Below are 22,232 nucleotides of genomic sequence, written 5' to 3'. Positions count from 1 at the left end.
CCCTCAGATCACGCTCTGAGGGGCTGATCTCCTCGCCCGGGCTGTCCCCAAAGTGGCGCCGTGTGGCGCCGTCCCAGGTGTGGAGGCTGCCCTCAGCGCTGCTGTTGGTGGCGCCCTCAAACTTGCCCAGAGCCCCTCATGGTGTTGGAGACTGAGGTGGAAATGCATTAAATATAATCATGGAGTCATGTCTCTGCTTTGTCTCTGTCACTGTGTGTGGCTCTGCTCCTCCTTTTCCTGCTGATATACTCCCAAAAGCCCTTTTTGTTGTCCCTCATGCTGGCCATAACCGTGCAAATTCTGCCCCTACAAAGGCAAGCAGCATCCCTGCAGTCCCCACACCTCCCATGTCACCCAACCTTCCTTCCAGTGACCATACGCTCTTTTTCTTCCTAAATTCTTGAAGATCTGGTAATTTATTGCTGCGACTGTGGCCCTGCACCTTGTCAGTTCAGCCCTCTGGTACTTTAGGGCAAGGTCACACCGCTCAGGAGCCCCGAGTGCCCACAGCCTCCGAGCCTGCCCTGCTCCGAAATGCCTTTGTGAGCTTCCCGGCCGTGTTTCTCTGGGCCACAGAGGCCAAGCTCAGCTGAGGAGGTGGAAGCAGCCTTTAGGGTCTGGCCTGATGTGTGCACCCAAGGAAACAAAGCCTGGCAGGAACGTGGCAGAGCTGCCCTGAATAACTAAGGGGTCGCAGGCTTCCAATATAGAAAGATGCTTTAATGTGAAGGAAGGTTAATTATGGTTGTTGCTGGTGATGGTTTTTAGGATTAAAAAAAAAAAAAACACCTTTCACTGGGCGCAGGAGCAGCGCTGGGTGTCCCAGCCACGCTTTGTGACCCACCGCAGCGCAGCAGGGACAGGGGGGCCCCGGGGGCAAGCCTCCCCCACCCCTCATCCCCCCATTCCCGGCTCCCCGGGGCCCATCCCGGCTGCGGGGCGGTCCGTGCCCACCTCCCCGCCTCCCCGCCCCGGCTACGTGCAGGGGCGGCGCCGGGGCAGTGCCGGCGCGGAGCCGCGGGGAGCCCGGGGGAGCCCCGAGCCCGCTGCGGCGGCGGCTGCGGGGCCGCGCCCATGGCGAGCAGCAGCGGCGGCGGCTGCAGGTAGGGCGGGCGGGCGGGGGGCTCCCGGTGCCGCTCCCGGTGCCGGTGCCATGGCGCAGACGGAGCCCCCGAAGGCGGCGCGGCTGTGGCGTGAGGCCGCCCTGCGCGCACGGAAGCTGCGGGACGAGCCCGAGCTGGAGCCGGAGCCGGAGCCCAACGCCGAGGACTCGGGCCCGCCTGGGGGCCCCCCGCAGCCCCCCAGCATCGCTCCCGCAGCCCGGCGGGCGGCGCTGGGCGAGCTGGAGGCGCTGAACCTGAGCGGGCGGGGGCTGCAGGAGCTGCCCGAGGAGGTGGGCGCCGCCCTGAGCGGGCTGCGGGTGCTGAGCCTGCGGCGCAACCGGCTGAGCCGCCTGCCCCTCGCCGCCCTGCGCCACCTGGGCCGCCTGGCAGAGCTCGACCTGAGCCACAACCGCCTGCGGGGCCTGGGCGACGGCGGGGCGCTGGGGGGGCTGCGGGGCCTGCGCAAGCTGAGCCTGAGCCACAACGAGCTGGGGGCCGAGGGAGCCGGAGCCCTGGGCGAGCTGGGCCGCCTGGAGGAGCTGGACCTCAGCTTCAACCGCCTGCGGCGCCTGCCCGAGGGGTTGGGGCGCCTGCGGCACCTCCGCGCCCTGGATGTGGACCACAACCAGCTGGCCGCCTTCCCCGCCGTGCTGCTGGAGCTCGCCGCCTTGGAGGAGCTGGACTGCTCCGGGAACCGGCAGCTGGGGGTCCTGCCCGAGGGCATCGCCGCCCTGCGCCGCCTCAAGATCCTCTGGCTGAGCGGCACGGGGCTGGCGGCGCTGCCCGAGGGTCTGTGCCAGCTGGGCGCCCTGGAGAGCCTGATGCTGGACGGCAACCAGCTGCGGGCGCTGCCCGCTGGTTTTGGCAGCCTGCAGAGGCTCAAGATGCTGAACCTCTCCTCCAACCTGCTGGCCGAGTTCCCCGCCGCCGTCCTGGCGCTGCCGGGGCTGGAGGAGCTGTACCTGAGCCGCAACCAGCTGACCGTGCTGCCCCCTCGCCTCTGCCAGCTCCGCCAGCTGCGCACCCTCTGGCTGGACAACAACCGCATCCGCTACCTGCCCGACTCCATCGTGCTCCTGCACAGCCTGGAGGAGCTGGTCCTGCAAGGCAACCAGATCGCCATCCTGCCCGAGGGCTTCGGGCAGCTCTCCCGCGTCACCCTGTGGAAAATCAAAGACAACCCCCTCATCCAGCCTCCCTACGAGGTCTGCATGAAGGGCATCCCCTACATTGCGGCCTACCAGCAGGAGCTGGCCCACTCCCAGCCCGCCCTCAAGCCCCGCCTCAAGCTGGTCCTCATGGGCCCGAAGGACGCGGGCAAGACCCTGCTGAGGCGATGCCTGATGGAGGAGGATGGGCAGAAGGAGGACTTGGGGAGCCTGGATGCGGGCAGCACCCAGCCCAGAGGCTGCCCTGGGCAGCAGCAGGACGCTGGGAGAGCGCCGGTTGCGTGCTGCCCCTTCCCGGAGGACGCGTCCCAGCAGGACCTTCCTTCTCACGTGCCCTCCCACCGAGGGAAAGGAGAAGCACCGTGCCCTGCACCGCCACCGGATGCCTCCCAGGTGCCATCGGGACCGGGGCTGTCAGGCAGCAAGGGCATCGAGGTGATGGACTGGACAGCGGACGCGGAGCGGGGCCTGACGTTCATCGTGTACGAGCTGGCGGGGGACCCGAGCTACGACGTGATCCAGTCTTTCTTCCTCTCCCCTGGAGCCTTGTACGTGCTGGTGGTGAATTTGAGTGCCTACGTCCCCCAGCACTTCTACCCCTCGGTGGGCTATTTCTTGCACTGGCTGGGTTCCAAGGTGCCCCACGCTGTGGTGTGTATGGTGGGAACCCACGCCGACCTCTGTGCCGAGCGGGAGCTGGAGGAGAAGTGCCTGGACATCCACCACCAGATCGCTCAGCAGGAGAAGAGGGATGCCGAGGGCCTCCAGAGCCTGGTCCAGCAGGTGGATGAGGCTCTGGGACAGGACTTTGACCTGCGCTGCTCCAGTCCTCACGCTGCCTTTTACGGGGTCTCGGACAAGAACTTGAGGCGAAAAAAAGCTCAGTTCCAGTACCTTCTCAACCACCGCCCGCAGATCCTCTCCCCGGTGCTGCCGTTCAGCTGCCGGGACCGCTGCCAGGTGCGTCGCCTGCGGGACAAGCTCCTCTCGGTGGCCGAGCACCGCGATATCTTCCCCAACCTGCACCGGGTCCTGCCCAAGTCCTGGCAGGTGCTGGAGGAGCTGCACTTCCAGCCGCGAGCCCAGCAGCTCTGGCTTAGCTGGTGGGACTCTGCCCGGCTGGGCTTGCAGGCGGGCCTGACGGAGGATCGGCTGCAGAGCGCCCTGTCCTACCTGCACGAGAGCGGGAAGCTGCTCTACTTCGAGGAGCACCTCACGCTGCGGGAGTACGTGTTCCACAACCTGCCGCGGCTTATCGACATCCTCAACGTCTTCTGCCAGCAGGACGCCACCGTGCTGCTCCAGAAGCTGCTCAGCGACAGCCACATCGACGAGCTACGGGCCGCCCAGCTCCATCACTACGTGGAGGGCTTCTTGCTGCACGGCCTCCTCCCCGCTCACGTTATCCGCCTCCTCCTCAAGCCCCACGTGCAGAGCCGGGAGGACCTGCAGCTCATCCTGGAGCTGCTGGAGAAGATGGGGCTGTGTTACTGCGTCAACAAGCCCAAATGCAAGCCCTTAAACGGTGCCGCTGCTTGGTACAAGTTCCCCTGCTACGTGAAAAACGAGGTGCCCCACGCGGAGGCCTGGATCCACGGCGCCAACCTGAGCGGGCAGTCGTTCGTGGTGGAGCAGCTGCAGATCGAGTACAGCTTCCCTTTCATTTTCCCCCCCGGCTTGTTCGCGCGCTACAGCGTCCAGATCAACAGCCACGTGGTGCAGCGCTCAGACGGCAAGTACCAGATCTACGCCTACCGGGGAAAGGTGCCGGTGGTGGTGAGCTACCGGCCGGCCAGGGGGGCTCTCCAGCCGGACACGCTGTCGATCGCTAGCCACGCGTCCCTCCCGAATATCTGGACGGCCTGGCAAGCCATCACCCCCTTGGTGGAAGAACTGAATGTCCTGCTCCAGGAGTGGCCGGGCCTGTACTACACTGTGCACGTCCTCTGTTCAAAGTGCCTTAAAAGAGGGTCGCCGAACCCGCACACTTTTCCAGGTAAGGCGAAACGCCGCTTTCCTGTCCCCTCTCCTGGTTCTTTGCGCCTTCTTCAAGGGGTTTCCATGCTGTTAATCTCAGCTTGCTTTAATTTTATTTATTTATTTTTTAACCTCCTCTGCTCTAGCTCCCTTTCCTGGTGACTTGAGTCATGAGAGAAAATATTAGGGTAGCTCCAAGGAGACAGGCTTAAAATAACCCTGTTCTGAGATGAGGGGGGTGCTACGTCCCCCTTTGGCCAGGTCTTTTCTCTCTGATTTTGGGGCTCTGTCCCTGAGCAGTGACCATGCCATTGCTGAGAAGGTCCTGTCCTGTCCTGATTTGGGTTTCCTGGAGTGGCTTGGTGTTTTTTTTCCAAACTCCCTTTACCCTCCAGCTTTCCCTTCTTCCAAGCCATTTGTAAACACACAGGGATGCCTAAAAGTCCCTCGGTGTCCTCCCTCCTGTCCCCAAAACGTGCCCTGCAGTGCAGGGAAGCTCCTGCTGGTAGACAAGGGCTGTGTGGGTCTTCGTAGCCCTGGTTAAAAAGCCCTGTCTTGGCTGAGAGCCTCTATCAGGAGGTGTCCCTCCCTGGAAGAGGGATGCTCCATCTTGCTCCGTGTGCCTCACCTCCAGGTGTTTCACTGTCTGTGCATCTGTCGGATGGTTTTCTTAAAAATTCTTCTCCTTCCTAACAAAAAAAATGCCCTCAAACCTGTGTCCCTCAGCCTGGGGGCGCGGGGTGGCACGCCAGGCCTCCAACCCCCCTTGGTGCCCATCTCTGCTCTGTGAACAGAAGGCTGGCCGGGAGCTCTCCATGGGAATCGTGGAGCTGAGGAGTTTTTTCTCCTCGTTTTGCCGAACAGGAGGTGTGTGTAAGTTACAGTCGTGCTGCACAGCTCGCTCTTCCCTGCCTGAGGCACGGCTGGTGTCACTTGTGACAGCACGTAGGTGGTCCAACGGTACGAAAACGCGTGGTGCTGGAGGTGTCTGCTTCCTCCCAAGCTCTGCCGGTGGAAATCCCTGGTCGGGACGGTGCTGCTAGCTCTTAAACAGGGCCGTGGGCTTTTTTTAGGGCTGCGTTAAGGAGCTGCTTCGCAGCCCGTTGACCTTAATAAGGGAAATGTTTCTGTGGCGGCGCTGCCAGATTTGTGCTCAAAAATGGAAGTTGGCCCTGGCTGTGCGTCTGGTTGTGCAATCTGTGCTGTCCTCCACGCAACTGATGGCGCGTGGTGTGGGCATCCAAAATTCTCACTGGAATCCGTTTCCAGGAGGGGACGTTGGGTGTTCGAGAGCTGTGGGGTAATCCTTGCTTTTCCTCTGCCTCCCTGCCCTCTCGAGCCTGTGTGCACACTGTGCACACCTAGAAATTCTCTGAGAACGAGGCAGTGTCTGCTCAGTGATGGTTAATGAGGGTTGAGATTCTGGATTCAGTCTCCTGAGCGTTTATTGCAAAAAAAGCTGCGAAATAAAGCTTGGCTCAAAGTGACTTGGCAGGGTCCTTTTAAGGAAGTCTTCCCATTTGAAACGGTTTTGTGGCTGGGTGAATCAGTAACTGAACTGGCATCCGAGCTGGAATCTGTGTGCTTGGAGGCTGCAGTCATCTGCTTGTCCAGTAAGTGCTGCGTTGAATGTTGGTGCTTTTTTTATTTTTTTCCTTTTATTTTATGTTCGCGCTGTGTGTAAATAAAAGGATGCCTTCCAGGCTAAGAAAGACCCATCCCTGCAAGCTCGTGCTGCTGCTGCAGGGGTCTTTCAAGGGGCTGCAGGGCAGTGGATTTCTAGCTGGCCTGTCCATGGAGTTAGCCAAAACACGTGTGCATGCCTACTGCAGGGTGAAAGACATCCAAGAGCAGCATAGCAACTGGCTACCAGGGAGCTGGCTAATTTCTGTGCAGTGGTTTGGGGTGAATTCTGCTAACTTGGGTTGGGCCAGAGATTTGTAAAAGCCCATCTGCTTCTCTGAGAGGTCCCCAGGAGTGTGTGAGGAGGTGGTGGGTGATGTTGGATAAAAAGATGGGCAGGAGGACCTTGTTCTGCACCGGGCTGCTGCAGGTTCTTGCAAGCTGTGCTCTGCACAAGGTGAGCTCGTGTCTGATGTCCATTTGGGGTGGTCATGTTTGACCAGTGGCTTTTTTTTTTTTATTCCTGCCTCTGAAGTTGCCTGGATGAACACAGGTACAAGAAAGCCAAGGGCTGTGTCTGCTGCAGAAAAATGGCAAAATGCTGTAATGAGCAAGACAAGCTGAGCGTTAGCAGGAGCTCTCCTGTGGGAGGGAAGTGCCGTCTGCCTTGCTGACCCTCTTGTGAGTTATCAGCACGGAGAGGACATAAGAGCTGCAGAATGGTTGAGGTGGGAAGGGACCTCTGGGTGTCACCGAGCCCAGCCTCCCTGCTCAAGCAGGCTCACCTCTATCAGGTGGCCCAGGACCACATCCAGATGGCTTTTGATCTCCAAGGAGGATTTTGGAGGCCTCCACAGCTTCTCTGGGCAAGGTGTTGCAGCGCACCATCACCCACCCATCACAGAAATCCTTCCTGACATTCAGACAGAGCTTCTTGTGTTCTAGTTCGTGCCCATCAGCTCTTGTCCTGGCACTGAAAAGAGCCTGGCTCTGTCCTCTTTGAGCCTTCCCTTCAGGTGTTGACCCAGAGGGAACCATGCCTGACATCCCTGCAGCAGGATCAGAAGCAAGCGTGAGCTCCCTCGGTGGCTGGGCTGGAGTCACGAGATGGTGAGGCAGAGCCGGCACGATGTGTCATGCTCTCCAGGCCTGTGCGAAGCCAGGAGGGAGCAGGTGGGACTGGTTTTCTCATAAAGGTTCAGAAGACGCTCCAGAATTGGAGCTGCTTAACGAAGGGCTCATGTCAGGTGTCTAATTGTTCTTTTAATTAAATTACAAGCAGCTGGGCTTTTGTACCAACAATTGTAGAGCAGTACCTGCTGGTTACAGAGCATGATGGTAGAGCATGATGGTAGCATTTGGCAGCCTTTCCTTGTCCCCATTTGAGGGTGGAGTCTCTTTATGCCTTATTTCCAAAGTAGATGCTACATCTGTTTGGGCTGTTACGCTTCTCTGAAGGGCACAGCACAACTGAACCAGGGGCAGGTCTTGCACGCAGCATAAGCATCAGGCATTGTCACTTGTATGATCAGGATAAAGCTGAGTGGGGCCTGTAACCTGCCTCTCCTTGGTTGTGGGACGTGCCCTTGCCTTGCAGATGTGGCTAACTGAGGGAGGGAGCAGGGCTGGTTGGTGCCAGATGCGGTCAGCTCTTCACGGGTGCAAGACCCATGATGTGCTCGTGGGCTGGTTGGCTTTGGGAGAAGCCAAGAAAAGCGGCAGCTGAACTTCACTTGAGGTGTTCAACTGCAGTGTCTCTGAGGGTTTCTGGCCGTGCCCAAGCAGGCTGAAGCCGTGTTGTACTTGTGGTGTTTTCATGGCTGAGGCTCGGTGCTGATGGGGTTGCCGAAGTGGTCAGCGGCATCTCGCAGGCGCTGTGGTTAGGGGCAGCCCGCCTGTGGCCAGTGTACGGAGCTGTCATTGCTCTGAGCTGCCTGTGTTGGTTGTGGTTTGGTACGTAACCCTAATTCCACGTGTGGGTTTTGGTTTTGCCCCCTCTTTTCTTTTTTTTTCCCACCAGTGGTTGTTTTCTGTGCTTCTCCCATACCAATGGGTACGCAGTGTGCCCATTTAGCGGTGTCAGCTGGGGCCTGGGCTCCTTGGGGTGGGCACGACACCGGGCTGGGACCTCCAGGCTTCACAAGGTGACGTTGGTTTCTTTGAAGTGACCATTCTGCGTGAACCAGGCAACAGCTTTGGGATGAGCTAGGCACTTCTGCGAGGAAGTGGGACTTAGCACTGCATGAAGATCAGAGGATCAGATTGAACTGGATTGTAGAGGCGGGTAACCTTCAGAACAAGCCGAGGCTGAATCTCAAACCCTGCCCCTATTTGTCTGCTTTTCCCACCTGGTGACTTGGAGGTGATGCTTGCGTAGCCCAGGAAGAGTCATTTTTATGATCAAACCAATATTGTAGGGTTTTGTCCTAACGGAGTGCAAGATCCCGGCACACTTTGCTCAAGACTTCTCTCTTGAATGAACCCTACAATTTCTGTGTGCTGAATGCCTCACAGGGCATGTCCTCTACATATTTTCCTCTGCAGCACTACGGAGTGAGCAGTGCCCTGTGATAAGGGGCACATCCTGCCCTGTGACAGGGCTGGGTTGTTGATGAGCTCCCTGGAAAAACGAATCCGGCGTGGTTCCTACAGCACCCAAATCTGCAGAGGTTGGCTCGGGATGGAGCTGTTTGACTAATTTGCCTCCCTCTTCATCTTCGTGGGTGACAGCAGCCCTCACCACCACATCACCGATCAGGCAGCGAAACTGGGACGGCCAGCGTGGCTCCAAGCAGTCCCCAAAAAGCCCTTTGACAGGTTGGCTTTCCTGGGGAAGCCTCATCTCGGCCTTATCTTCAGGAAGCCAGCGTGCTCCGTCCCCACAGAGGAGCAAGCAGGCTGTGCCAGGGCATCCCTGCTGGAGGAGTTTCCTGCAGATAACTTTGTGCTGTGGCCAGAGGGTCGCGTGTGTGCTTCCCCTGCCGTCCGAGCCGTGCTTCTTGCCCTCTGGCCGGGTGCAGCTGGGTTTTTCCAGCAGGACTGCTGGGTGCCTGGTGGCAGGCTTCCAGGGCAGGCAGACACCTTACGTAACCGGAGGAATTTTTAGCTCCCTGTTTCTCTGCATCTTTGAACAGCCTCTTTCTTCGTCTGAGTGAGATTTTGACATCCTTATTGAAGATACCAATGTGCACGCTGGGTGTGGAGAACTCGTGTCCAAATGAGTTTTTTAGCCATCAAAGCGGCTAAATTTAGGAAATCTACCCAAAGGAGCTTCCCTTTCTTGTCAGCTGACACAACATTTCTTGGTCGCCGTTATTTTTACCACGGAACAGCTTAAATCTATTCAGGGTGGGTTTCTGTGAAGCAGTGCTCATGTGCTGCAGTGCCGGGCCTCTGAGGGCGGCTGCAAAGGTGTCGAAGGGCCTAGAGGGGAAGACGTAGGAGGAGCGGCTGAGGGCACTGGGCCTGCTCAGCCTGGAAAGAGGAGGCTGAGGGGAGGCCTCATGGCGGCCTGCAGCTTCCTCACGAGGGGCAGTGGAGGGGCAGGCGCCGATCTGTTCTCTGTAGTGCTATCCAGTGACAGGACCCGAGGGCATGGGGTCAGGCTGTGACAGGGGAGGGTCAGGCTGGACAGCAGGAAGAGGTTCTTCACTGAGAGGGCTGTCGCGCACTGCAACAGGCTGCCCAGGGACGCAGTCACGGCACCGAGTGTGTGGGAGTTCAAGGAGCGTTGGGACTGTGCTCTTAGTCATAGGTCTGAATTTTGGGGTAGACCTGTATGGTGCCAGGGGTTGGACTCCATGATCCTCGTGGGTCCCTTCCAACTTGGGATATTCTGTGATTCTCTAAGAGATGCTGTCACTTGCTGGCTGCAGTACCCCAGAGTTTTGCTGAGCAAGAAATTATTTCATACCTTTTTAAAGCTTTCAGTGGACAGACATGACAGAAAATGGAGCCGATAGGAGCCTCACTTTGGAAGTTCAGGCATCCCCCGATACTTTTGTTCAACTCGGTGACAGTGCCCGAGGGCTGCATGGGGCATGAAACCCGTGTGTGCTTTGACCTCACCAACAGGTCCAGTCAGATCTTTGTACAGGAATTCGTGCTTCAGGAGCTCTGGGCAGGGAGCCTCGCTCACTGGAGAAGGGGAAGGCTGTGATCTTGCCCTGGTGACATTTTCACGCCAACCTCAGTAAGCGAGCAGCCTGTAATTTCCCGGAGGAACACGCGTGTGCCCAGAGGGAGTCCTTCCAGCGCATGGTGTTCGTACGCACAGGCATGTTCTGGAGTGCCTGCAATGAAGCAGAACACGATGTTAGGAAAATGTTGCCAAACAAGGTGAGACAGCGCTCAAATTAGTGATTCGCATTGGGATCTGATTTAAAAAATAATTAAAAATCCACCTTTGTGCTGAGGTGGGCATGGCGATGCTGGGGTTTGGGTAACACAGTCTGGCTCTGCATGGGTTGTTGGCACTGCAGTTCTCGGGTGCTGAAAGGTGCCTCCTTTTAAAAGCCAACAGCTGAGCGTGGCTGGGTGTGCTTGGTGGGAGGGAGCTGAGCCTCCCCTGGGGGCAGGCTGGGTGCTTGGGTGGAGGCACTTGGAGTTTGGTCGGTGCCAAGCCTCCAGCTCGCCGCAGGTAATGGCACAACGCTTTGTCTGTCGTGTGTTCCCTGCCAGGGTCCAGGTCAGAGGTTTGTTGCCCTTACCTGCCTTTTGGATAGTGCGTGACAGAAGTATTACACTGCAACAGCACCTCTGGCTGAAAGCTAGGTCACAAAAACACCTTCTTCTACTCAAGAAGAATTCAATTCTTCTATTCTGCGTCACGCAAAGCTGGCACGCGATTGTGCTCCCATGGGGTGCCTGCAGCAAGCCCTGTCCCAAAAGTGCTGCAGGTGAATGCTGGGGCTGCAGAGTCGTGGCCCCTTGAGGATGGCACGCTGTGCTGCTTGCTGCCCTGTCCCCCGTTGCGTAACGCTGCGAGATGCAGTTAATCCGGTCATCGCTACAAAAAGGATTTAAAACTCATTTTGAATCAGCAGTCATTTTTAATAAAGCTTCGCCTTGCTTGGAGGGCTGGCCTCCTGGCTTGCGTGTTTAAGAAAAATGCGGGAGGCTGAGAGGTGTGGGGGAGCAACAAGGCCACAACCAGCCTCTGACCTAGTCAGGCCAGTGCTCCCTCCCTTTAAATGCTCTTTTGTGGGAAAATCCAAGGAGGGGTGGGCTTTGCTTTTCTTATAACAGCGCTTTGTGTGAGTTGGTGTGGTTGCTCTTACTTTGGCTGTGGCTCTGCCATCGTCCCGTGGAAAGTGGCCTAAACCAACACGAGGCTTCTGAGCAGCTCTGAACCTTGCCATCTCTTCCTCCCGTGTGCCAGCGCTTTGCCTGGTTACCTGCAGAGGCTTTATCTTGAGCTGCTCTATCTGCTTCACCTCCCCTCCGAGCCAGCCTGGTTAGAGTCTGAACCATGGGCACTAGACAGCGTTTCAGAGCAAGTGTCCCACCTTTCCAGTCCTGCTCATCCTCTCTTCTGAGGTCTCTGGCAGAGTGAAATGTTTTCCTGGCAATGCTGTTGCTTCCCTGGGAGGTTGACGAGTTCTTCGCAGCCCCCAGAGCTCCCTCCTGTTTCAGTAGCAAACGTGACTGCCATGGGAGAAACGCTTTTTAAACGGCAGAGGGAGGAGGATGCTGCAGTTTATTTTAGGGCCCTGAGAACCCAAGACCAGATGGCGTTTAGCAGGCAATGAGTGAAGCAGCAAAGCCAGTGTTCCTGAACTCGCACGACTTATCTTTTTGGAAGCTGTTCCAACGGCAGAATAAAAACTGCCAGGAATTGCTTTCAGCAGAGGTAGTAAAACAATCTGTAATGTTAGGTCCATAAATAAGCAAAAGCAATATGCAGAAGTCCATAAATAGGCAATTTCACTTGGGAAAATGTGTTTTTAAGCAAAAGCTAGTTATAACCTTGATATATACCTGTTAGTTGTCACCTGGTTGAATGTTAGGAAGCAAGAGGGTTCGGGTGGTTAAATGATTGGAAATGGTGGGGTTTTCCTGGGGAAAAAAATGTAAACGATTAGTTCTCGTTCTCTGGAAAAGGGAACAAGTAGAAAAAGGTTTTGTAAAGCTCTCGATAGTAAAAGGACAGACAGTGCTTTGTTCCTGACCACTGAGCAGTGCAAATCCAGCAGCTCGCTGAGACTTCAAAGGCAGCGGTTTGGGTAATAACAGAAATACTTGGAATCAAATGGATGGGGAAGATTTATTATTATTTTTAAATAGATCCATTCTCTACTTCCTTTGGCCTAGCGAAATCTAGGCTCTGATGTCTTTTAGAGTGCTGCTTTGGGCACTGCCACGTGCGCCAGCAGAGCTTTAAAGCCAACACCAGCCCCAACCTGTAAGGCCAAAAGGAGAGCTGGCTGCTGGTCCTGGTGCTCTGATTTCAGCCATGTGGCTTCAAGCATACTGCCAAATCCACACCGTGTTGTGTCTCACCAGGAAGAAGCACTGCACCTAAGGACATACTGAAGAAACTGTGTTGGAGCACGCAGAGAAACATCAGCCATTTCTGGGTGCTGTTTCCAAAGCATTGCAAGGAAAAATGTCCCGTGGAGTCACCTAATTCTCCTCTAAATTTAGCAGACGATCAGGCTGCGACCTGCTTCTGCCTTACCAGCTGCCTGCAGTTCACAGAGCTGGGTCTGGGAAGCCTCCCACCACCCAGGTCCCTTCCAGGCTTTTCACATTGCCAGTTTTTAACATTTTGTGACCCAAACACAGAGAGCCAGAGTTAGCAGAAGGCTGAGCAGTGTTAGTAACTCCCTACCAACCTCGGAAAACCGTGCCTGTTAGCTATATTTATCCCAGGAATGGCTTTGAGAACTCTTTTGGGCTCTTTTCTCCCCTTCCTCTTCCTCTTTTTGCCCCTTGAGTGGGACCTGTGGTGTGCTAGTTGTCTGGTTGAGAGAGAAAGTTCAGCAGCTCCTCCGTGAGAGGGTATAAGAGCTTTGGGATTACTGATTTTGGAAGGGGTCTGGTACCCAGGTGGATGCTCTGCAGAGAGTTTTGGCACTGGGTGAGAGCAGCCGGGCTGGCGCTGGCTGCAGCTTGCTCTCCAGCTGGTCCCTCGCCTTGGCAGAACAAGGAAGTGTCCGTGGCAGGTACGGTTGGGTGGGTGGAATTAAAAATAGCCAAAAGGTAGATTCTGGACGTGGTCACTCAGTGACAGACCTTTTTCTGTTCCAGGCTGAGGATAATTCGTGCCGAGCTCGTTGCGCTGTGACTTGCCCTTAAAATGCCTTGACAATCAATTTCGTTCCAGCTAATAAGGCCCTAAAATGTTAATGAGGCAAATCAATTTTTCATGACTTCATATTGCAGTCAGCTGAGAAAATGCTGTGCTGCAGCCTGCTGATTCCAAGAGGCTTTTTAGGGCAGATATGAGAAGGGCAGCAAAATTTGGCAGATTCCTTGTTTTCTGTTCCAGCTTTTACCCTGCTTTTGTTTTCCCGAGCTTTTGATGCTGTCCTGTTCACTTATCACCTCTGGCCACTTCCTCGTGGCTACCACCTGCCCCGCTGCACTGGGAAATCACAGAGCTGCAGGGGTTGGAAGGGACCTCCAGACACCATCGGGTCCAACCCTGCTGCCAGAGCAGGTTCCCTAGGGCAAAGTGCCCAGGTAGGCATCCAAACGCAAGGGCCGAGTGCCTGGCAGGGCAGGTGAGGATGAAGCTGGGCGAGGAAGGCTACTCGTGCTGCAATATTCTTTGAAACAGATTGGTAGGCTGGCGCAGAGAAACGTCGTCATGTTCACATCACAAATCACAGCCTCCTCTCCTCACAGCCCATCTGCTGCTGAGGTGACAGTGGTGCTTGGCAGAGATGCTCCCTGTGAGCAGTGGTTCGTGAGGTGCACGAAGAGCAGAGAGGTTTCTTGTGCCTGGTGGGTGGCTCTGCTACCCGTGTGGGCTCAGGTAGGTGCCAGCCATCCTTCGTTTCCCTCAGCTGCTGGTTTCATACCATCAGAAGGAGGTGGGAAGGCTCACGTCCTCCTGGCTGTTCCTGATGGCTATTTTGATAGAGTTGTTTTGATGATTTACTGCTGCTGTCTCCATTCTGGTTTGTGAGTATGGCGATAAGAAGTCTGGGTTTGGAACTCTTTTTTGTTTTATTTTTTTATTGAATTTCAGCTCTAACTACAATTAATTGTTGTGGGCCTGAGGAAAAGATTACTAACTGATGTTTTGGGACGAACATAATATTTTCTAAGTTTTGCACTTGGAAGCTTTGCGCTTTGCTTGGAAGCATTAGCAGGGGATGAGTTGAAATAACTCATGCCAGGGAAATTACTGTGATGTAAATGGGATGCAAACAACTGGCATTCTGAATGATGACTTTCATTTACCTGCCGAGTGAAGCATCTGAAACGCATCCACCCAAGCTCTCCGCCCAAGGTGCGCTCGGTCCAGTGCCAAAGGCTTCCCCAGAGCTTGTGCAACCACGGGGCTGTGTCAGCATCCTCTGCTGCTGTGACAGCACTGGCTGACGGTCACTAAATGGGAAAGGAGGAAGGTATTTATCCCTCTTAAGTCAGCCTTCCCCTCTCTAGCTGGTGAGAAGCTCTTGCTTCTCGCTTGGTTTTCCCACAGTGCTCTCTCTGTCGGGGCACCTTCACGTGCTGGGATTGGTTTTGGTTTCGTTTTAAGCTCCTACAAACAAGGAGTGCAGCATGAGGCTCATGGAGCTTGCCATTCATGCTATGGACTTTGCTCTTCATGAGCCCCTGTCATGAGGCACGGCTGGTGTATCTAGGTCCCAAGCAGGCTGGAGAGCAAGAGGGATGTGAGCAGCACTACGCAGACAGGATCCTGCGCATCCATTACTCGCTTGTCCCTGTGGAGCCCAGATCCTGACTGACAGCATGGAAATGAGAAATGCCATCAGGATGGCACTGGGGGCTGTGTGGAAAGTGCAGCAGAAGGCAAGCGGCCTTCGTGGGATTTTCCTCCCCTGTACGCAAACCCTTCTGCCTGTTAGGCAGCCGAGTATCCTGACAGCCCGGCTGCTCTGGCTGCCAGCACGGGGTAACCGAACACCCTTGCAAGTGCTCGCTTTTCTTACCCTCAGCCTCCCTCCTAACCCCAATTCGTCAGGGCTATCTGGCATTTCACGGCGATTTCCTGAAGTCCTGAAGTGTGCTCTGCGGCACGCGTGGCCTGATTGCTGGCAGGGGCTCCGAGGGAGGCATCCCTCTGCAAACCCCAGCCAAGCAAGGATGGGCCTGACTTTGTGTCCAACCAAAATTGTGCCTGAGAACACAGAAAAGTGCGTACGACAGGAAACAACAGAAGTGCCTCCCCTGTGTCCTGCAGAGAGCTCTTCCTGGCACAAAATACTGGGAGGGTGACCATGGGACAGATGCAACTCCTCTGAGCCGTGCAGAAGCCTTAGCTTTTTCTCCTGTGGCAGCGCAGGGCTTCCTTTAATTCATTCTTTTCCTCCCTGCTGCAACCCTGAAGACTCCTGTTCCTGCCCTTCTGCAGTTCAACCCTGAAGTAATCTCTCCTGCTTGAGAAATCTCCCTCTGAGGATCCCCGAAATGGGGAGATGGAAACTGGGGCGAAAGCTCAAGCAGCCAGACCGGTCTCACTTCACTGGCCTGGTGTAAGCTCCAGCGGGTGTTTGCCCTGCCTTTACAGCACGTGATGCTGCCTGATTCCCTGACTCACCTTTTGGAGCTGGTGTTTTCAGTAATGCAGCTTCTGGGCTGTCAGCCTGGGCTGGGACACGGAGCCCTGTGCTTGCCGTGCTCGGCAGCCCCAGCGCTGCTCGTGATGTATGACAGCTCGCCTAATTGAGGACGCAGCCGTGCAGATTTAGTTTTGAATTGCAAATACTGTCACGATTCTGTGCTGGGAGACGTGTCTGGGTGGCTTCAAACCTGCTCTCCCGCTTCGGGCTGGAGCGTGGGCGTGAGGTGAGGCACACCAAGTGGGAATTCAGGCTGCAGACGTGGGGGTGAGCCCGAACTGAGGAGCCGTGCGTGTTTGTTTCCTGCCAAACCCTCCTCTCTGCATGACAATACCAAGTGGTGCTTTCTGAAAAGCAAGGAGGGTCCGAGCTGCTTTGTCTGTAGTGGGGACAGCTTGTGGTAGCTGCTCAGCTGGTGGGTACGGACAGTCCTGTGCGGGCTTACTTACGGTTTAGAGGAGGACTGGGAAGGAAATGTGAGCATTTTGGAGCATTTCTCGGAGCTGGGTACATCTCGGCACCTGGCTTTCCCGTCTCACTGCCCTGGGCTGCGTGCCGTCAGGGTGCCAGCAGCGGGGAGCTGCCAGCTCGGCAATATCTCCAGTAACAGCCGAGGCAGCTCAGTTGGAAGGGGAAGAGCGCGTGCTGCGAGGCCCCCCCCCCGCTGCTATGGGCACACAGAGCTGGGGTAACGTTACAGGGCATGGCTGGGAGCTGGGGCTTGCACACTCAGCAGGGTATAGGGTGGCCCCGAGCCCCGATGGGAAGTAACAGCAATCCCGCAGCAGCTGTCGGGAGCGTGCCCAGCAAGAGGGGAATCCTCTGGTGTATTTTTACCTGCTTTTAGACGCTGCTCGGGCAGCTGAAGGATGCACGCTGGCTGCTCAGCTGTGGCAGGACAGCTCCTAGGTAGGGACAGCTCAGAAATTGCAGTGCTGGAGTCAGCAGCTAACAGCCACAATGTTTAGGGTTGGCTGGGGCTAAAACAAGAGATAACGTGAGGGGTTTTAGAAGGCATGCTTGTCTGTGGCTGGTTTGAGGTCTTCCTAGACTTCCTTAAAGGAAGAGCATTGAAAGTGTTGCAAAAATAACACCTACCAGTGCTTCCTGGCATGTACCAAAGGCGGTCGTGGCAGGGTCTGTGCAGCAGCCCTCTGCTCGAGCTGCAGGGCAGCTGGTTTTCGGGTAGCCTCGTGGCCGTGCATGGCTGTAGGACGCAGAGCTGAACAATAAGGCGTGTATCTGTAGCTTCAGCTGCCTGCTAATTACCCTGCTGATGCTACAGGCCGGTGTCTTCTCTCGCACGCAGCTTGAAGGTAGACTTGTGGATCCCATCTGCCTAAAGCCTAATTAAAACGCCCACTGCTATAAACCACCACCTCATTAGGCTCCGTCTAGATGCTGTGAATCCCCGGGGGGCTCTCCCGTCCGCGTGAGGCGATTCAAAGCAGAGACAGGGAAGGAGGCAGATGTTCAGATGTTCCTTTTCTGGGGAGCAGCACGTCTCCAAGCCGTAAGCACCGTGACGTTCCCCACGGTTACGTGGATGAGACCTGCTTGGGTTCCAGCAGCACTTAACCCTCGTACAGCGCCCACTTGCACTGATCGGGGACGTTTATTTGGTGGGGGGAAGGGGAGGACGTGCAGAAAGGATGTCTGGGAAACGCTGCCTTGCCAGTCCTTAAATGTTTTCATTCTCTTTTGTTCGCAGGAGAGCTGCTGAGTCAGCCAAGACCAGAGGGACTGACGGAGATCATCTGTCCCAAGAACGGCAGCGAGCGAGTTAATGTTGCCTTGGTTTACCCCCCCACTCCTACTGTGATCAGCCCTTGTTCCAAGTGAGCCTTGAAAGCAGACCCCCACTCCCTGTCAGTGCACGCTGGAAAGCCTAAAACGTGGCCTCACTAAGGGTTTTTTTTGGGAAGGTAACAGCTCCACAGCCCAGGGACAGTTCTAATTATTTGTGAGTGCAGACAGCTCGCTTAAAGGGTCAGAGGAAAGTGGGCTGAGGTTCCCCGAGCTGTGCTGTGGCAGATGCAAGACATCTGTAAGGAGATAAGTCATGGGCGAGTTGAGGTAGGAAGGAATATTTGGAGGTCTTGATCCAGTCCCTGCTCCATGCAGTGCCACCCCCTCAGCTGGGTCAGGTTGCTTGGGACCTTGTATAGGTGAGGGCTGCTGATTGCCAGGGATGGAAGTGCCACCACCTCTCCGGGCTCTGAAGTTAAACTGTTCTCCTTGGGCTGAGCTTTTTTACTGACATCCAGTCTGAGTTGCCTGTAATTCAGGCTGGCCTTCACCACCACAGTGCGCACTGCTAGCTTCAGCACGTTCTCCTCTAGGTCCCTAGCCAGTTGGCCCTAAGCCCGTGGTGGTCTGTGGGGTTGTCCTGCCCTAGATGTAGGGCTATGCGCTTGTCCTTGCTGAACAAGACTGCTCATTGACCGAGCACCGCTCTTGGCTCAGTCTCACAACGTTTTGGTGTCCCTCTGGGCAGAGGCCCCATCCTCCTTGTACCGTGGGTGAGGAATGATTGTTGAATTCTGCCTTATGGCACCCCTGATGTGCCTGCTTGGGTCAGGAGAGAAGGTAACTGCCTCGATTGGCAGCTCCCAAGCCCCAGGCCACAACCGCCCAGGCTTCTGGTCCTCGTGTGTGTGTGCCTGACACAGCATGTTTCCCACCCCAGCTTGCGGTGTTGCAGTCTGATGTCAGCGTCACGTCTGTGGCTTGTCCTCCTGTCCTCCCTCCTCACCTTCCCAGTCTCTAAAGCTGCGTCCCAGTTCTGCCATTTGCTGGCGAGGGAACTCGTGTTCTCAAAAAGGCCGTCTTACTTTCAAACATCTCACCCTCCGTATTTAACAGCCTAAAAAAATTGTGTGTCTCGAGTTATTCCTCAAAAGCATTACAAACCCTTGCCTCATTGCTGTTTCTCCGTCCTTTGCTTCTCTAGATAAACCATCAGTACTGGTGCCAAAGGTTTTCCACTGGGCAGAAGGTGGCTGATGCTCTACGGTGTTCCCGTCTCTCCGGTTGTGGAGTTGCATGCCGATGGGGAACAATGGGACTTGGGACTCCGAGATGCTGCGGGGCTGGGGCAGCTCCCTGCTGGGGACCTCGTGGCTGGAGCGGGCACAATCACCTGGGAGCTGGGGACGACAAGGAGACACGAAGCAAAAGGATTGCTGCGGATGGCAGGGCCGCTGGCCCAAGGGAAAGCTCTGGGGATAGGATTCTGTGGACCCACTGATTGTGTGTTGAAAACCCATTTGGATCTCATGATGAATGTAAAAAAATGTTCTTGATACCATTTAACTCAGACCTGCTTGGAGGAAAGCCTCTTGAAACGAGCTGTAGCAGGATTCCCTGGATTTGTTCCTGGACAAGTGAGTTCCGGGGCAGTTGGCCAAGGCTTTGGGGAGGGAGATGGGTCGGTTTTGCAAAGCCTTTAACATCGGGATCTGCAGCTCTTGCACAGGTGACGTTTCCCTGGCTTCTGGTCCTTAAAATATCAGCGTTGCGTGCAAGGCTGCTGAAAGTCCCTGCCCAAGGGGCTAAACGTGGGGAAATGCAGGGCAGAATCCGTGCCAGTGGGAGACGCGGGAGCAGGGTGGTAAAAAAAAAAAAGAAAGGCATTGTTCCTAACTTCAGGGTGGAAAGCTGCCAAGTAGGAGTTTGCAGCTCAGTCACCTTCGTGCCTTTTCTGGGCGTAGTTCCAGCTCGGCGGGGAGCCGGGGCTGGGGTTTGATATGCTGACCTGCCCCGTCTGGCAACGGGCAGCTGAAGCTTCGTGGCAGCGAGAAGCACGGGTTGATCGCCGTAGCTAAACCCAGCCCGAATCGCCTGTGGTGGCCGGGTGGCGGGGCAGACAAGGGAGATCTCTCCGAGTGGTGCTCAGAATACTGCTAGGAAACTTTCTGCTCCTGTTTTGCTGCCAGTGAAACGCGGAGGGCCCAGTACAGTCAGAGCACCGTGTGCTGTCGCTTCCCGTGCTAGGAGGTCGTCGCCTGCTCTTTCCACAACTCACCTCTCTTTCTGTCCTCCATAGGAAGAAAACAGGAACTTGTTGCTGTGCTGTTGCATGGAATCCACGTTGCAAAGAAATCACCAACTGGAAGCCTTCTCCAGCCGGAGGCCCGTTTCCCAGCGGGGTGCGCAAGTGCCGGAGGAGCCAGGGGACGGAGCAGACGCCACCTCGCCTGGTGGCAGTGCCACCTCGGCAGGAGCACGGCACCGCCCGGCCCTTGGCAAGGGCTCGGTCTTCCGTGCGCTGAAGCCGTGATGCCGGGAGCAGGGCAGTACGGAGAGCAGTCGAGTAGGGTCTGCTTCATGTGAAACCGTCATCGCTCATCCGCCCGCCGTTCAGTAACTGGCGTGACCGTGTTTTCGTTTCTATTTGTTTTGTTGTTGTTTTTTTTTGTTTTTAAATACGCAAAAGCCATTTAATTTTCTATGCAGCTCAGAAATGTCTCCGGTTTGCAGCTGTCAGGTAAGAGATCGGTGCAGGAGAACCGTGCCGAGTGGCTGCTAGCCCTCTGGCTTCTGCCGTTTGCTCTCTTTTTAAGGAAGCGTCCTGGGATCCTTTGCACACAGTGTCCCTTCGCTGAGCTCCTCTCTCTTAGACCCCACGTAACAGCCCTGAGCCCCAGGGATGCGTGCCCTGTATGTTCGAAGGATTTGTCATTTTTCCTGAGTCAAACCACAAGGAAAGAGGGCTTAAAGGTGCTGCCCTAAGAGCAGAGACACGCAGCTCAGAGCACTCTTCATTCCTACTCTGTTCTTGTCCCTGCTCGGAGAGTTACTGAACTGTTAGCAATGGCTAAGGCCGTTGTGGAGCACCCTGCAGCCTTTCTTGAAGTTTTATTATGAAGAGGGTGGGAAGGACTTGGGGTATGAGTTGTCTCTCTGTGGAGCTGACAGTGACTTTTGACCCCTTTGGAGTAGGAGGGGAATCTCCTGGTACCAGACGCTCACTTGACTTGAGAGGACTTGCTGGTTTTGCTCGTTGGTTTGCAGATCTCTTGCTTGCCGACCAGTTGGTTTCCTCCTCAAACTGGTCCGTACAAGTTTGGGAGCAGAGCTGTGCGACTGTCAGCAGCTGGAGCACGTCCCGGAGTGCCTCGTGTTACACTTTGAAGCAAGATGTGGGATTCAAGCCTTCATCCGTCCATGTGAAACTCCCACTTTGCCTTCTGCTGGGTCCGCGTAACACAGGAGAAATGGCATGTCCCTAAGCAGCACAGATATGGTGAGGTAGAGCCCAAAGGGTGCTGCATACCGAGCTCTTCTTAGGGCTTGCAGGAGTACCTGGAGGCCTCTGACAACTGCAGAAGATCCTGGATGGTGGCTTACCTCTGCTTTAGCCGTGCTAAAGGCAGAAAGGTCACAGATGTAAGATTGGTACCAACCTGCCCCATGGCCGGGACGGGTTTGACGAATTTCCTCTCTACATTCTGTCTCTGCTCTGACTTTGGGGGATTCGGTGTTAAAGCAAAACAGAAAGAGAGACCAAATCAGGATTTAACCTACCTTGCAGTCTCTGAAATCAAACTGAAGAGGCCGGGGGCTATGGAAACACGCCATCTCCCTTGCAGCATCCTGAGAAGCATTTAGCTGTGCTGTAGCACTGGACGTGACACGGGGTCCCCGTCCTGTTCCCGTCCCTTTGTTCCTCTGACCTGGTTAAAGTTTGTCAGAGTAGTAGGGGTCCCTCGCTGCAAAGGGACAGAATTGGCTCCGTTAAAAGGAACCGGTGATGGTATGGACACACCAAGTGAGGTGAGGGAATCCTGGAGTTCAGCTCGCCTCCCCCAGCAGCCTTTGGTTGGGATCTTGGGCTGCCATCCTTGGAAGGGCAGTGGGGGGGAGATGGAGATGCTGCACTGCAATAAGCACAAGAAGAGGCGAGCGAACAGGCCTCAGTGTAGCACTCATCACATGCTTCATGGCTCAGTTCATGAACTATAATTGCAGGTATTCACATGATCTACATAACTGGGCAGGACTCTGCACACACACACATGCATGCCCAGACATACATGCACCACGCCCACACATCCTCACCAAAATGACTGAAAATAAAAGTGATGTAAATCTCAAGAAGAGGTCAGCTGTTTGATTTGTCGTCTTCTCTTCCAGTGCCTCGTTGGGCCCTGCCTCTGGAAGGGTCTGGGATTAATTGTAGCTCTCTTCCTCTTCTCTTCTCTTTCTCTTCTTGTGGAAGAGAGCTACTACCAGTGGTCAAGCAGGCGTTACAGGGAGTAAGGAGCTGTCAGCTAGCTGCTATTCTCCTTATTTATTGCATTAGGGTTGCAGCCCAGTGAGAGGGAAGCATAAAACCATTTGTTGTAAGCTCCTGTCCAGAATTGTCTGTGGTCCCTGTGGTGAATAAAGAACCAGAAGTGTCTTGAACCAGGAGCCTTTGTTACACTCTCCTGCAGGCTTCTGGCTGTAGGTTTACCTGCAAAGCCTCAAAAACATTTCTTGGCTTCATCAGTGAATGTGCCCAGACCTGCCTGGAGGTGGGGCCTGCCTGATGCTGACGCTGTTACCTCTGCTGGTGGCTAATGCAGCAAAACCTTTTGGGTGGGCTTTCTGTCTGG

General features: G+C 55.5%; 1 protein-coding gene across 2 annotated transcripts; it reads left to right on the top strand.

Annotated features, from left to right (window-relative positions):
• The first annotated feature begins 983 nt into the window (after positions 1-983).
• Positions 984-21,732, top strand: MFHAS1 (multifunctional ROCO family signaling regulator 1). 2 transcript variants are annotated; one of them, XR_011808877.1, is made up of 4 exons: positions 984-4,268; positions 17,342-17,468; positions 18,584-19,016; positions 19,679-21,732. XR_011808877.1 is itself a non-coding variant. In XM_027456250.3 (3 exons), the coding sequence occupies exons 1-3, from the start codon at positions 1,154-1,156 to the stop codon at positions 18,585-18,587; spliced, it is 3,246 nt and encodes a 1,081-aa protein (XP_027312051.3). In that variant the 5' UTR covers positions 984-1,153; the 3' UTR covers positions 18,588-19,017. The 2 variants fall into 2 exon arrangements, 1 of the variants encoding a protein (XP_027312051.3); XM_027456250.3 differs by lacking the exon at positions 19,679-21,732 and having other exon boundaries at positions 18,584-19,017.
• The last annotated feature ends 500 nt before the right edge of the window (positions 21,733-22,232 follow it).

Source organism: Anas platyrhynchos, chromosome 4, assembly GCF_047663525.1.
Source record: "Anas platyrhynchos isolate ZD024472 breed Pekin duck chromosome 4, IASCAAS_PekinDuck_T2T, whole genome shotgun sequence".
Taxonomy (NCBI): Eukaryota; Metazoa; Chordata; class Aves; order Anseriformes; family Anatidae; genus Anas; species Anas platyrhynchos.
Note: the sequence above shows the minus strand (reverse complement) of the source record. Positions and strands in the feature narration are given on the sequence as shown.